Source organism: Colletotrichum siamense (genome assembly GCF_013390195.1).
Source record: "Colletotrichum siamense strain Cg363 chromosome Unknown KSG_Cg363_contig04, whole genome shotgun sequence".
Taxonomy (NCBI): domain Eukaryota; kingdom Fungi; phylum Ascomycota; class Sordariomycetes; order Glomerellales; family Glomerellaceae; genus Colletotrichum; species Colletotrichum siamense.
The window spans coordinates 2817596-2829371 of record NW_023501017.1 but is presented as its reverse complement, the minus strand read 5'-3'; the positions used below and the strand labels follow the sequence as shown (position 1 = coordinate 2829371).

At 55.4% G+C, this 11776-nt stretch overlaps 2 protein-coding genes across 2 annotated transcripts; one reads left to right on the top strand and one right to left on the bottom strand.

The window, feature by feature from the left end:
• Nucleotides 1–378: 378 nt before the first annotated feature.
• On the bottom strand, nt 379–2193 carry CGCS363_v006684 (ATP-dependent RNA helicase MRH4; the record flags this gene model as incomplete). The annotated part of the gene is made up of 1 exon (XM_036638533.1): nt 379–2193. The coding sequence occupies one exon, from the start codon at nt 2191–2193 to the stop codon at nt 379–381; it is 1815 nt and encodes a 604-aa protein (XP_036495673.1).
• Nucleotides 2194–3214: 1021 nt separating this feature from the next.
• CGCS363_v006683 (uncharacterized protein) lies at nt 3215–5458 on the top strand (the record flags this gene model as incomplete). The annotated part of the gene is made up of 1 exon (XM_036638532.1): nt 3215–5458. The coding sequence occupies one exon, from the start codon at nt 3215–3217 to the stop codon at nt 5456–5458; it is 2244 nt and encodes a 747-aa protein (XP_036495676.1).
• Nucleotides 5459–11776: the final 6318 nt, after the last annotated feature.

Genomic DNA, 11776 nt, shown 5'->3' with positions numbered 1-11776 from the left:
GGTCTGTGATATTTTGATGTGTGGGAGGGAAACGCGTCGCGAACCTTCCAGGATGCTCAATCCGTCATGACCCACCCGCCGAAAGCAGAGCTAGCGCCACACCACCAGCCACATTGTCAACGTCGCGCCTCAATTGGAGGCTAGAGAGTTGATTAACTAGGCCATTTGCTTTGATGTACCCATCATACGAATAAGATTTTACTCGAACGTGCGATTTTGCTGGAGTGATAATTAAGCTCGGAGTTGAGACCTTTGCGTCCCCGATGACACCAACTCAAGTCTATCTCAGATATATGCGTCCATAACCTCGTATCGTGGTCCCCCTTTCTGCTATACATGATATTCTTACATCGTGTTGTACAAATGTGAGACCCAAACCTAAATCAGGGCTTGTCCCATGAACATGCTCTCCTTCACCTCGGCAACAACGTCCTTCTTGTCGTCCTTTCCGAGGAGGACAATACCTCTTCCACGGCGTCCCATACGACCTGCACGCCCCAGACGGTGGATGAAGTCGATTGTGGTGTGCGGCACATCGTACAGAATTACGTGACGAACTGCCAAAGTGTCGATACCTCGTGAAGCAAGATCGGTGGCAACAATGACCTTGGTGTTGGGTAGAGACCGCTTGCCTTGAACGGAGGATTGAGAGGGGACGGCACGTAAAGGCTCCGCAGAGGTGAAGGATGAGAGCATTTCCGACTGACGCATGTCGGCCGTGTCTCTGTTGAGGGCAATGGCGTCAATGCCCTTGGAGCGCAGGTAGTCGGCAACTTCTGTGGTCTTTTCACGCTCGTTGACAAACACCATGATGCGACGGACATCAATCTCGTCCTGGACGGGCCCTTCATGTTTTGATGCCTCCCGGCCGATGGTATAAATAGCATCGGCGCAAGCGAGATTCTTGTTGTTGCGGTACGGATCCTTGACAACGTCGATGACACCCATTTGTACACGACGAGGGATGGCATGGAGGTTTGGTGTTGTGATTCGGGTCATGTTAGGGAAGTTGTTGGCAAGGTAGTTGTCCAGTCTCTTGGGGATGGTGGCCGAGCAGAGGACGAACTTCTGCAGCGAGGGCATTGCTCTGTCAACAATTGAGGTAGTGACAGGCGCGAAGCTTCGGTCAAACAAGGAGTCGGCCTCATCGACAACCAAGTGCGTGACTTGTGACAGGATGTTGGGATCTGAGTCTGCCATGGAGGCAAGCAGGTGAGGTGTCGCGATGATCATGTCCACACCGCGAGGCGAGTAGAGATTGCGCTGGATTTGATTGGCGCTGAGATTCGACGATAGCTTCTCGGACTTGAACTTGACCGCGTGTGATAGCATCTTGGCGACACGGCCGACTTGGTCTACAAGCTCTGCCGAGGGCACCAGAATAATGACACGAGGTCTAGCCATGGTCGGGTGAGGCTCGTCGAACGCAGACATCTTCTTCGACTTGGAAGCCTGCTCTCTTGCCTTTTCCTCCTCAAACCTCTTCTTGTAAGCCTGGATCTCGGGGTTTTGTTCCTCGGCGATCTTCAAAGCATTGACGGACGGAAGCAGGTATGCTAGCGTCTTGCCAGAACCCGTCTCGGCAGCAAGCAGGAAGTCTTGCCTCTTCTCGCCCCGGACCTTGAAAGCGCTGGACTGGCCCAACATGGCCGGAATGGCAAGTCTCTGAACCGCCGTTGGCTTGACGTCAACCATGCCCCGCAAAAGATCCTCATATATTCCAGTCTTGACTTGAGGAAGCAAATTGAACTGGTCGAAGGACTCGTATTCCTGCATCTTGTCCTTTAAGTGGTTTCTTTTTCCATATGAAACGCCGGCCAGGGCCCGCTGCATCTTCAGCGCCTTTCTCGAGTCCGCTCCAGAGTCGGAGTCGCCCCTCCGAGATCTTGGGCTTGTGTTCGACTGCGACGGGCGCGCAGGGCGTCGCGCAGTCACGGGTGCTCTGAAGTTCGTCTGGTTCATACCGCCAAAAGGTCCTGGGACCAGTCGTCGGGGCGGCTTTCCATCTCGATCTCTCGGTCGGGAGACTTTGTCGGACAGAACCATGCGCGAAGGCGTCTTCGTCTTGGTTGCAGCGCCGCCGTAGCTTGCGGTTTGTGTGATCCATGGCGATGTGGCTAGTCTAGGAAAGGCTTGAGGTCGGAGTGTGAATTGGCATCGTGGGCATAAGGATGCCAGAGTTCGTGGCGGCATGGTGGGCGTTTTGCGATATGGAGCAGGTTGATGAAGGATTGTCGAGTGCGACCCTTGGGCCCATCTGTAAATTTTAGAGCTCATTTCGAGAATTTCTACGCTAAACCCCCACGTCGGCGTGGCCTAAGCTCCGTGCCGACCGATGATTGCGCACCGTCAGGGATCCTGTGCCTTGTGCGCTCCTGGTAAGCTTCCAGATTGGCATCTTGAAAATCGATTTCTTGCAAAAGACGGACTTGAAGGCGAACGAGAACACCAAAATTGACTGACCAAGAACCCAATTTGTTATCTCTTCTCCTTGGCTCCGGCTGCCAGGTTTCGTTCTCGCTCTCAATGACATGATATACCGTGAGCCCTACGTTTGATGGAATTAGTTTAGTTGCTGCATGTCTCGCGCAAGACGCATTTCACGTTGTTTTCCCAAGTCTTCTCTGATGCATGTAGCAAATATATATTCAATCCAATACACATCAAGACATGCTTCAACACAAGCTCCCTTCCAGTAGGGGGTGGCAGTTCACTGGAGACATTCTGTAGGGCTGGCTGTCAATCATCCAATTCCATCCATGGATGCCGCCGCTTCCACAGGGGCGCGGACTCGCCGTATGTCTTGGCCAAGGATCTGCCCGCATGCTGCTGTGGCTGTGGCGCTCAGCAGGGAGTTATCCGAGCTTTTTAGGTCGTTGGCCCCCCATCCCGCCGTCACAACCGTGGCCGCCATCCCAGCCGCGTGGGACCTCCCTTCATCAGTCAGCCCCGTTTACCACTCTACCCGAGGAGCACGCTGGCGAGTTAGAGGGTCCCCTATTCAAATAAGGTCAGATATCCGTACCTTAGCTATCTAGCCTCCTTTGTCCCCATCGTCGGCCGACCGACGTCAACCCTTTTTTTCTTCTCCCTCCTCTCGTTGCTTTTCTTCTCTCTTTCTGTCGTCTTTTGCTGCACATCCCGGCAGGACACCCTCGGACGTCTGAACATTTACCCAGAAGCATGTGCATCCGCAGGTGACGGAACAGAAGCAATGAGTGCCGATCTCTTGGACCTCGATAGCTTCTACTCGAGCCCTCCACCGCCGCAGCAGCAACCACAGCAAAAGCAGCAGCAGGGGGGCCAGTTTGGACAGCAACCAAACCTGCTGCAGCGCCCTCAGCAGGTCACGGCAGCATCGACTGACTTCTTTGACTTTACCAACTTCACCAGCAACAACGGCGGTAGCAAGCTGGCGGCGGCACCTCCCGCCCCTGCTCAACAGACTCAAACTCAGACTCAGACTAAGACTCAGACTCAGCCATGGCCGGATTTTCAGACGCAGCAGCCAAGTGGTGCTAGCGCTGCCAGCAGCAATACCAATAACGGAGGATGGGGTGACTTCGGCTCATTCTCATCGGGCTTCATGTCCTCGACGCCAACCATCCAGCAGCCTCAACCGCAGAAGCCGATTCAGCAAAATGTCGAAGAAGATGATGATTTTGGGGACTTTGAGGTCGCCGAGCCTACACCTACTCAAAGGTCATTCGTTTTGCCGCCACAGACGAATAAGGCGAGGGCATCACCACCGCCCAGGACTCGCCTTGCTCGGGCCTCGACACTGGATCTCATGTCGAACAACTTGATTGATGTTATCGATATGCCCCTGGGCTCGAACCTGGCACCTATCCCTAGCCCGGGCTTGCCTAGTCCTGGGTTATCTGCGCAGCAGCCCAACCGGCAACCAAGCCCAGGCACACGGAGATCAGGGCCGTTGAAGCCACCAGCCAGCCCGAATCTCTCGGCCCAGAGAGGAACTTCACCCAAGCCTCAGCCCAGCCCCAGGCTCAGGGGCCAGATGCCAGTCATATCGAGAAACCCGAGTCCTGCCAGGAACCCAAGCCCCAAACCAACGAAGAAGGCTGACTCCAACATTCTATTTGATGCGGAAGAATTTGAGCTGCAGGGCGGAAATGACGACGATGACGACGACGATGAGTTTGGCGACTTTGAAACCGTCCAGACCCCTTTTCCAGGATCGAACATGAGCCCAACCTTGGATTCCGCTCCAAAGCAGAAGCAGCAGAAGCAACCGCAGCAAACGTCCCAGCCGGCATCCATGGACTTGCTTTCTCTTGACGACCCTTTGCCTATTTCTCAGCCTCAGCCGACGAGGCCGCAGTTGTCATCCTTGAATCTCAACGCGCCAGCTTCGCCGTACCCACAGGCACCAAAGAGTCCGTCATTCCAAGAACGTAATCCCTTCCCAGGCCTAGGACTCACCACTCCGACAAACGCAGATTTCAAAAAGGAAGAAGACAAGCAAAAGTCTCCCTCGCCCATCACCGCCTGGCCAGCCTTCGGCCAGACATCATCTGACAAGCCATCTGCCGCCGTCAAGAAGTCTACCAGTATTGCCAAGCAGCCTACGGTGGAGGAAGATCTCTGGGGCGATTTCGAGGATTTTGATGATGAACCTTCGGCTATTGACTCCAGCAAGCCCCCCGAAAGCTGGGACTGGGACGCGATTGACAACGTGAAGCCCGCACCAAAGCCTGCACCAAAGCCGGCAGCTGCTCCTGCTCCGGCTGCCACACAGACAATGACAAACCTGCTAGGAGACCCGGAACCTGCGCCGGAAGTCAGCGACGACGCCCCGCCGCCGATCAACATCCCTCCGCCCTCTGTTCTTCTTTCCATCTTTCCACAACTTCTCGAGACCGCCAACACGGCCCTATTCAAGCCCTTGAACGGCCAGATGCCCCCGGTCAAGAAGAAGATTCTCTCCGACCCCAAGACGGTAACCTTCCTCAAGGGCTACCTCACCCTCGCCGCCGTCGCAGCTCGCGTGATCGCGGGCCGCAAGCAGCGATGGCACCGCGACAAGTTCCTGTCGCAGGGCATGGCCATCTCGGCGGCCGGCGCAAAGGGCATGAAGCTCGCGGGCGTGGACAAGGCGCAGGCGGCGCGTGAAGATCGCGAGGCGGCGGACGTGATCGGCGTGTGGAAGGAAAACGTCGGGCGGCTGCGGTCCGCCGTTGTGACGGCCAACTCGGCCTTGAAGAACGAGCAGCTCCGCGTGCCGGAGCTCAGCGAGACAATGCCCGTGTCGACGGCCAAGGTCGTGCCGACGGCGCCCAAGGCTTGCATCATCTGCGGCCTGAAGCGGGACGAGCGAGTGAGCAAGGTTGACGTCGACGTCGAGGACAGTTTTGGAGAGTGGTGGGTTGAGCACTGGGGTCACCGGGCGTGCAAGAATTTCTGGGTTGAGCACGAGAAGCAGCTGCGGCAGAGGTGAAGGGGCGGTAATGGCTCGCGGATATATCCAAGCGTATATACTGAACGTACATGATACCTTGAGCGGCTTCTTTTGGTTGGATAGGCGGTACATTTACAGATACAGACAATCAGTTTGAACACAGCAAAAGAGAAACCGTCACTCAGCGGAGTAGTCCATCGTCGTTTGTGTGTGTGTCAGCACTTGGCCAGCCCAGAAATTGAACCGCGGCCTCATGCCCTCACCCGTGTTAACAGTACCATGATCCTGGCGATACATTTATAGAGTCAAGTCAAATCAGATAGTTTGCGCTAAGCAGTAGAGCCTCGTTCCTTTGACCGAGTAAGTCGGCCAATGCTAGAATCTGTATCGTCAGTTCGCTTGACAACCTTGATCGGCGTTATGCGCATCTCCCGCTGCCGTCGTCTATCGACATTAGGGTATCCCAGTCGCGGCAGCCGTCGCTTGCAATGCGCCGCCAGACGCAAAGCTCGGCTCCCGTCACATGGCGCGGGTCAAAAAAGGAACAGCCGTGCTGCTCGGTCGACAAGCAAGGCCACAGCTGTGGTGAGCAGCAAGACGGACGGCACTGGCATTAGCGGAAAGACTACTGCAACACAGACGCTACGTGAGGGCTGCTGGAGCTTGGAGGAGTGATTTCCTCGTGGAGTCGTCAACGGCACAATTCGACCCCACTGCCGGGGTGCCACTTCTCTGGCCAATCTGGATCACTGAAGAGACTACTTCTCTGGAATGGTGAACGGATGGCCGGAAACTAAGCCAGACGGCGGCGGCGACATCGTGTGGCGGGCGGATTAGTGGGGGGCTGGAATGCGGCGGTTCTGCTTCTATGTGGCCAGTCCAGTCAGGCAATTGAGAGCTCCGCGTGGTCCGGATGTTGACGGCGGCTGCAGAATCGAGTTACACAGCAGCTCGGTCCTGGCAGCCAAGAAGTTGTGCCGCAGGTCTACTAAGATGCCAGATATGCTCACATTACCGCTGCTGGGATGGAGCGGCGGTATGAAGTGAGCCATAGCGGCATAGGCTGATATGGGATTTCTGATATTGGATAGCCATTTGACCGCAAAGACAAAGGAGGGGCAGGGAGGCTGGAACATTTATCGGTACCGTTTCGCTAACCGTCGGCGATTGAGTCTCCCAAGCTGCCTTTGAAAGGTACCTCAATGAAGATTTGGGCGAGAGCCAAGCAATCCAATGGACGTTCGCGCCCGTACCCGCGCACCCGCGCTAGAGATCAACGACGACGCACACTGCAGCAGCGTGACGGGTGGAGAAAGAGGACGCAGCGAAGAGCTCTAGTTGATCAGGGCGTCCTGAATGCTGGGTTTGTGGTGGGAGGAAGGTGGACGGCTACTGGAGCTTGGGACGCTCCATGGGCTCCATGGCTGCCCACTGCCCTGCGTTTTGCGCCTGTGCCCTGACGGGAGGAGCAGTGAGGGGAGGAGGGGGGCATCTGTCATGTCATTGATGTGCAGCTGCGAGTGCGACGGGAGTCTGTAGCGTACCTAGGTAAGGTAGGTAGACACGGATACCGCACATAGCGATGCGGCACCCAGACTTTCCTGTCGCGTGTCGCAAGTCGGGCAGTTGTGACCTGTTCGATTGGACACTCTGGTCGATCGCGATGCTTGCCGTGCAATGTTCCGATGCGGCCGGGTCAGGCACCAGAGATCCCGGGGGAAACTAGCAATGCGCATTGCGTTGAGAGATTCAACCCTGAAATGGAGGTCGATTCGAGACGGCCTGGAATGCTTCTTCCCTGTCATGTGCCCTGGGGGATCAGTCCGAAGAGCTCCAGTGTCCCCCCAAGAGGCCGCCTGGGGACCAAGGGATCATCTCCAAAGTTTGCGCCCCGCCCGCGACGAGTGTAAGTGGTGTGAGAGAGGGCGACCGGAGGGAGGCACTCTGCCCTGCGAGAGACGGGTATCACGGGAAGATGGGTGGTTGATGTATTTCGTGCGAGGGTGGTGTTGCTGCTGGCAGGTGACGGTTTGCGCGATTCCACGTACAAGCATCACCGCCTGGAGATGGAGAAGAAACGGTTTGAGAAAGCTTGGGCGTAACCTGCTGGTTGTCTCGCCTCGTCCTGTCTTGTTTGTTGCTCAGTCACAGACAGCTCTTGAGTGTGAGAGGAAGAGGGGACGTGGGAGTCACGTATGAGGGGTCCCAAAAGTGACACTAATTGAACGAGGGGACGCAGGGCAGCAGCAACGTCGCCGTCACTGTTTTCCAGACCTGCTTGCTCAAAGGGCCCCGGAGGAAAAGGGCCCAGACGCTGGGTAAGCTCCATGTCGCGTGGAGGGGTCCAAGGGGAGGTACGCTCTGGGTACAGCTCGGGAAGCATGTGCGGGAGGGGCAGGAGACTTGCTGCGACAGTGGCTCTAGCGCCTTCTCAAGTATTTCTTATCTCAAACTTTGCGGGAAGGTACACGTGATGCCGTGCTGCGAGGTGGGACAGGAGGTAGCTGCCGTTGGAATCCTTAGTCGCAACCCACTAGTGAATCACGTACCTGCCGCGTCTCTTCTCCCATATCAAGCCCTGCAAACGACGCAGCTCCAGCGAGAAGCTCCCCCAATTCAACCCTGCGCACCTGCCTTCCAGCCTAGAAAGCTATCAACCAGCACAAATTTTGACACTAAGAGAGTACCGAGCTTCTCTTACTGCACCACGCAGACCTGTAAGTACCTGCCTCCCCTCCCACACTTCCACCAGGAAAAAAAACCACCTGCGGCGCGCGCACTTTCCCTCTCGCTCTTACAATTACCTACCTACTTTTCTCCCCCCAAATCTCTGCCCGCACTTCTTCTCGTCCTTCACCTCACTCTCTCCACGACCAACCTCACTTCTCTCCGGCCACCCCAACTCTTCTTCTTCACCTCTTCACCTCACCCAAACTCTTCCAAATCCATCCTCTCTCCCGCCTCAACTCTTCTCTCCCCCCTCCCGCCTTACATCACCCTCAACCCGCTCTCTTCCATCCCACCCTCCGAGGCTTCGCCTACATCTCACCCCTCCAAACCCCGACCTCTTCCCCGATCCACCACCCACCTCACTACCCACCGTCAACCACGGCGCATTCGTCGCATCGTTAACAACCTACCGACTCATAAAGACGGGCAATTCGTACGCAAGTACTCATTTACCGTCGTCTCACGGGCTCGAAGCAAAGGTCCAAATTACCCACTTTCGAATTTTGGGTCGCACCTGCCCGCTCAACATAACCCCTCCTTCCTGATCGCCAAAGCTCAGGAAAAAAAATCCAAGGTAATTATTAGCACCACACAAATCACCCCGCCTCGCATCACCACCTCACCACCTTATCTCCCCTGATACCTCTGCGTGGGTAACACCTCTGAGAAAATCCGCCTCAACTTCCCCCATCGTCTGCGACCTGCTACATTCAAGGTGCATACAATACCAGACATCCCAATACCCTTTCTTGCCCCAATCAAAATGCCCCAGATGGTTGCTCGTGTTATTGCTGGCCTGTAGCGCCTATAATAACTTCCGACGCAACCCGCTTTCCACAATATTCACAATTGCCAAGCGCATCAACTTTGCTTTTCCAAATACACCATTCAATCATGCAATTACTAATTTTTGGTCTCAGACTTCGCTGCTGCCTTCGCGACCGACTGCGCCCCTTTATCCCATCAAATTTCAGATATCTCACCAGCTATCAAAATGTCCGCGGTCCAAGACATCCCTTCCAACGGCAACGACCTTGTCGATTCTCTCGACCGCCTTAAGGTTGATGATGGCGAGCCGAGACTCGGCCCCGATGGCGAGCCTGCTCCCCGTACGGAGGAGGAGTATGCTGTGTCTCAGCTCACCCTTCGCGCCATCGTCTCTTCCAAGGAGGCTGGTGTGATCATTGGAAAGGCTGGCAAGAACGTCGCTGATCTTCGCGACGAGACCGGTGTCAAGGCCGGCGTGTCTAAGGTTGTTCAAGGTGTACACGACCGCGTTCTCACCATCACTGGTGAAATTCAGGCCATCTCCAAGGCCTACGCCATTGTCGCGCAGGCTCTCCTCGAGGGCGCTCCTGCTATGGGCATGGGCGGCGTCGTCCAGAACAATGGCACCCACCGTAAGCAGCCGCATATCGTGTCTTCTAAGGAGCTTCATGCTAACAGCTTCGCAGCTATCAAGCTCTTGATTTCCCACAACCAGATGGGAACCATTATTGGTCGACAGGGACTGAAGATCAAGCACATCCAGGACGTTTCTGGTGTCCGCATGGTGGCTCAGAAGGAGATGCTCCCTCAGTCCACCGAGCGCATTGTTGAGGTGCAGGGAACCCCGGATGGCATCAAGGCTGCCGTTTGGGAGATCTGCAAGTGCCTCGTCGACGACTGGCAGCGTGGTACCGGCACCGTCCTCTACAACCCGGTCGTTCGCACTCAGCCTGGCACCACTAGCAGCACTATTGGCGGCGGAAGCGGTAGCTACTCTTCCACCGGTGGTGGTCGCTCTGCTGAGTACAGCAGCCCCCGCGTCATGCGCACCGGCAACGGTGCCGACTTCAGCAACGGCGCAACTCGCCCGTACGGCCGCCGCTCTGACTCTGACGCTGCTTCCCGTGGACCCCCCACTCATGATGAGAATGGAGAGGAGATCCAAACTCAGAACATCTCCATTCCCGCTGACATGGTCGGTTGCATCATCGGACGGGCTGGTTCCAAGATTAGCGAAATCCGCAAGACCTCCGGCGCTCGCATCTCCATTGCTAAGGTAATTATTTGCTCGTGCCATTTGTTGAAATGCTAACTAATCATCCCAGGCCCCCCATGACGAGACTGGCGAGCGCATGTTCACCATCATGGGCACTGCTAAGGCCAACGAGTCTGCCCTTTTCCTGCTGTACGAGAACCTGGAGGCCGAGAAGATGCGCCGCTCCCAGGCTCCTGCCTCGGAGTAGATGGTTCTGTGTTTCAATTTCCAGCTCTTGAACTTGCAGACTTTGGCCGCAAGGCTTGAAACCAGGACAGCTGACCCTCTAACTGTCAGTGGGTCCGGGACTCGAAAAACGCGCCCTTCTCTATTCTGTTCACTTTCCTATTTCTCAATTTTGAAGTTTTTTTTGGGACGGCGAAAAGCTCAGGCATGCTGAAAGCATCACGTGGGTACCAGCAGGTTGTGGCCCCGGCTTTCGCTTTTCTCCAAGGCGACACACTTGCTCATTTTGGAGGAAAGGTTTTCCGGTCAACGTTTGGGCAGGCAAAGATATCCCAAGGTCTAAGGATCGGGATGTTTATACGACCTTCACGAACATACGGCAGGTGGCGTGTCATCCAAGAAGATGACGAGCTATTCATGATTCACGACGCGGGATACCTGTTCGAAGCCATGGCTTCGAAGATACATTAATAATGATTATCGGCCACCGACACTCAGATCAATGAACTCGCAACCCCTCATCCCCCTTACCCTCTCTTCACCGACAACGACTGGACCGAACACACAAGTCAGTGGCCTTAGTATCGTTTGCAGGTCTTGGGTTATGGGATGTCTCTTGGACGCTTCTGGTATTGGCTTTATTTCCGACACCGGGAGGATCTTCATAGTGATACCATTCCATGACTAGGCAGACAAAAATACCCTTATGCAAGGCCGCTCTAAATATTTCCTGTCCCTTACGTGATGTTTGAGTGTAGTGACAAACGCGGGATCATTTGCTGCGGCCCCTCAATTGTATTTCACTGTCGCCCCCCTTTGAGTCTGCTGTTATCGTACTGCGCTCGTCCATCTTCATCACTACGCCTGGGACAGCATTCCGCAATCCACAAGATGCGGAGGTGAAGCTCCCATTTGACGCACGGCGCAAGCATGGCAGGTCCAGGATCAAGATGCGCTCCTGCTGTGATTGGCCAATGCCGCGCGGGGTTCTGGGTACCTGTTGGCGATGCCGATCCGGAGAGGAGGCACCGCTGGGCTGATTCCTGATAAGGTTAGGGGCAGTTCGCCAACGGACAGTGGAGGGGACCCTGAAGAGGCTTGGAAGGGGTGAGTTCAGGGGGGTCTGACGGGTAAAGGTAAGCTCTCCACCTTATTTTTAATTTTGGGATGAAGCCAACCTGTCATCAGCCTAGGCTCATCGACTTCGACAATAATATCGGCTCTTGTCTTTCATTTCCCCTCGTCTTCAACTTTCTTTCTGGCTTGAACGTCACCGGCTTTTTTGCTTCTTTTCTCTTCATCACTTTTCGACTGTCCTCTCTTTTGACCCGAGTCGTTCTCTTGACTGTCCCTATATCGTGCGACCGGGACACACGAAACCGCTCCCGATTGACATACTTCGCGTCGCGACAATCGCA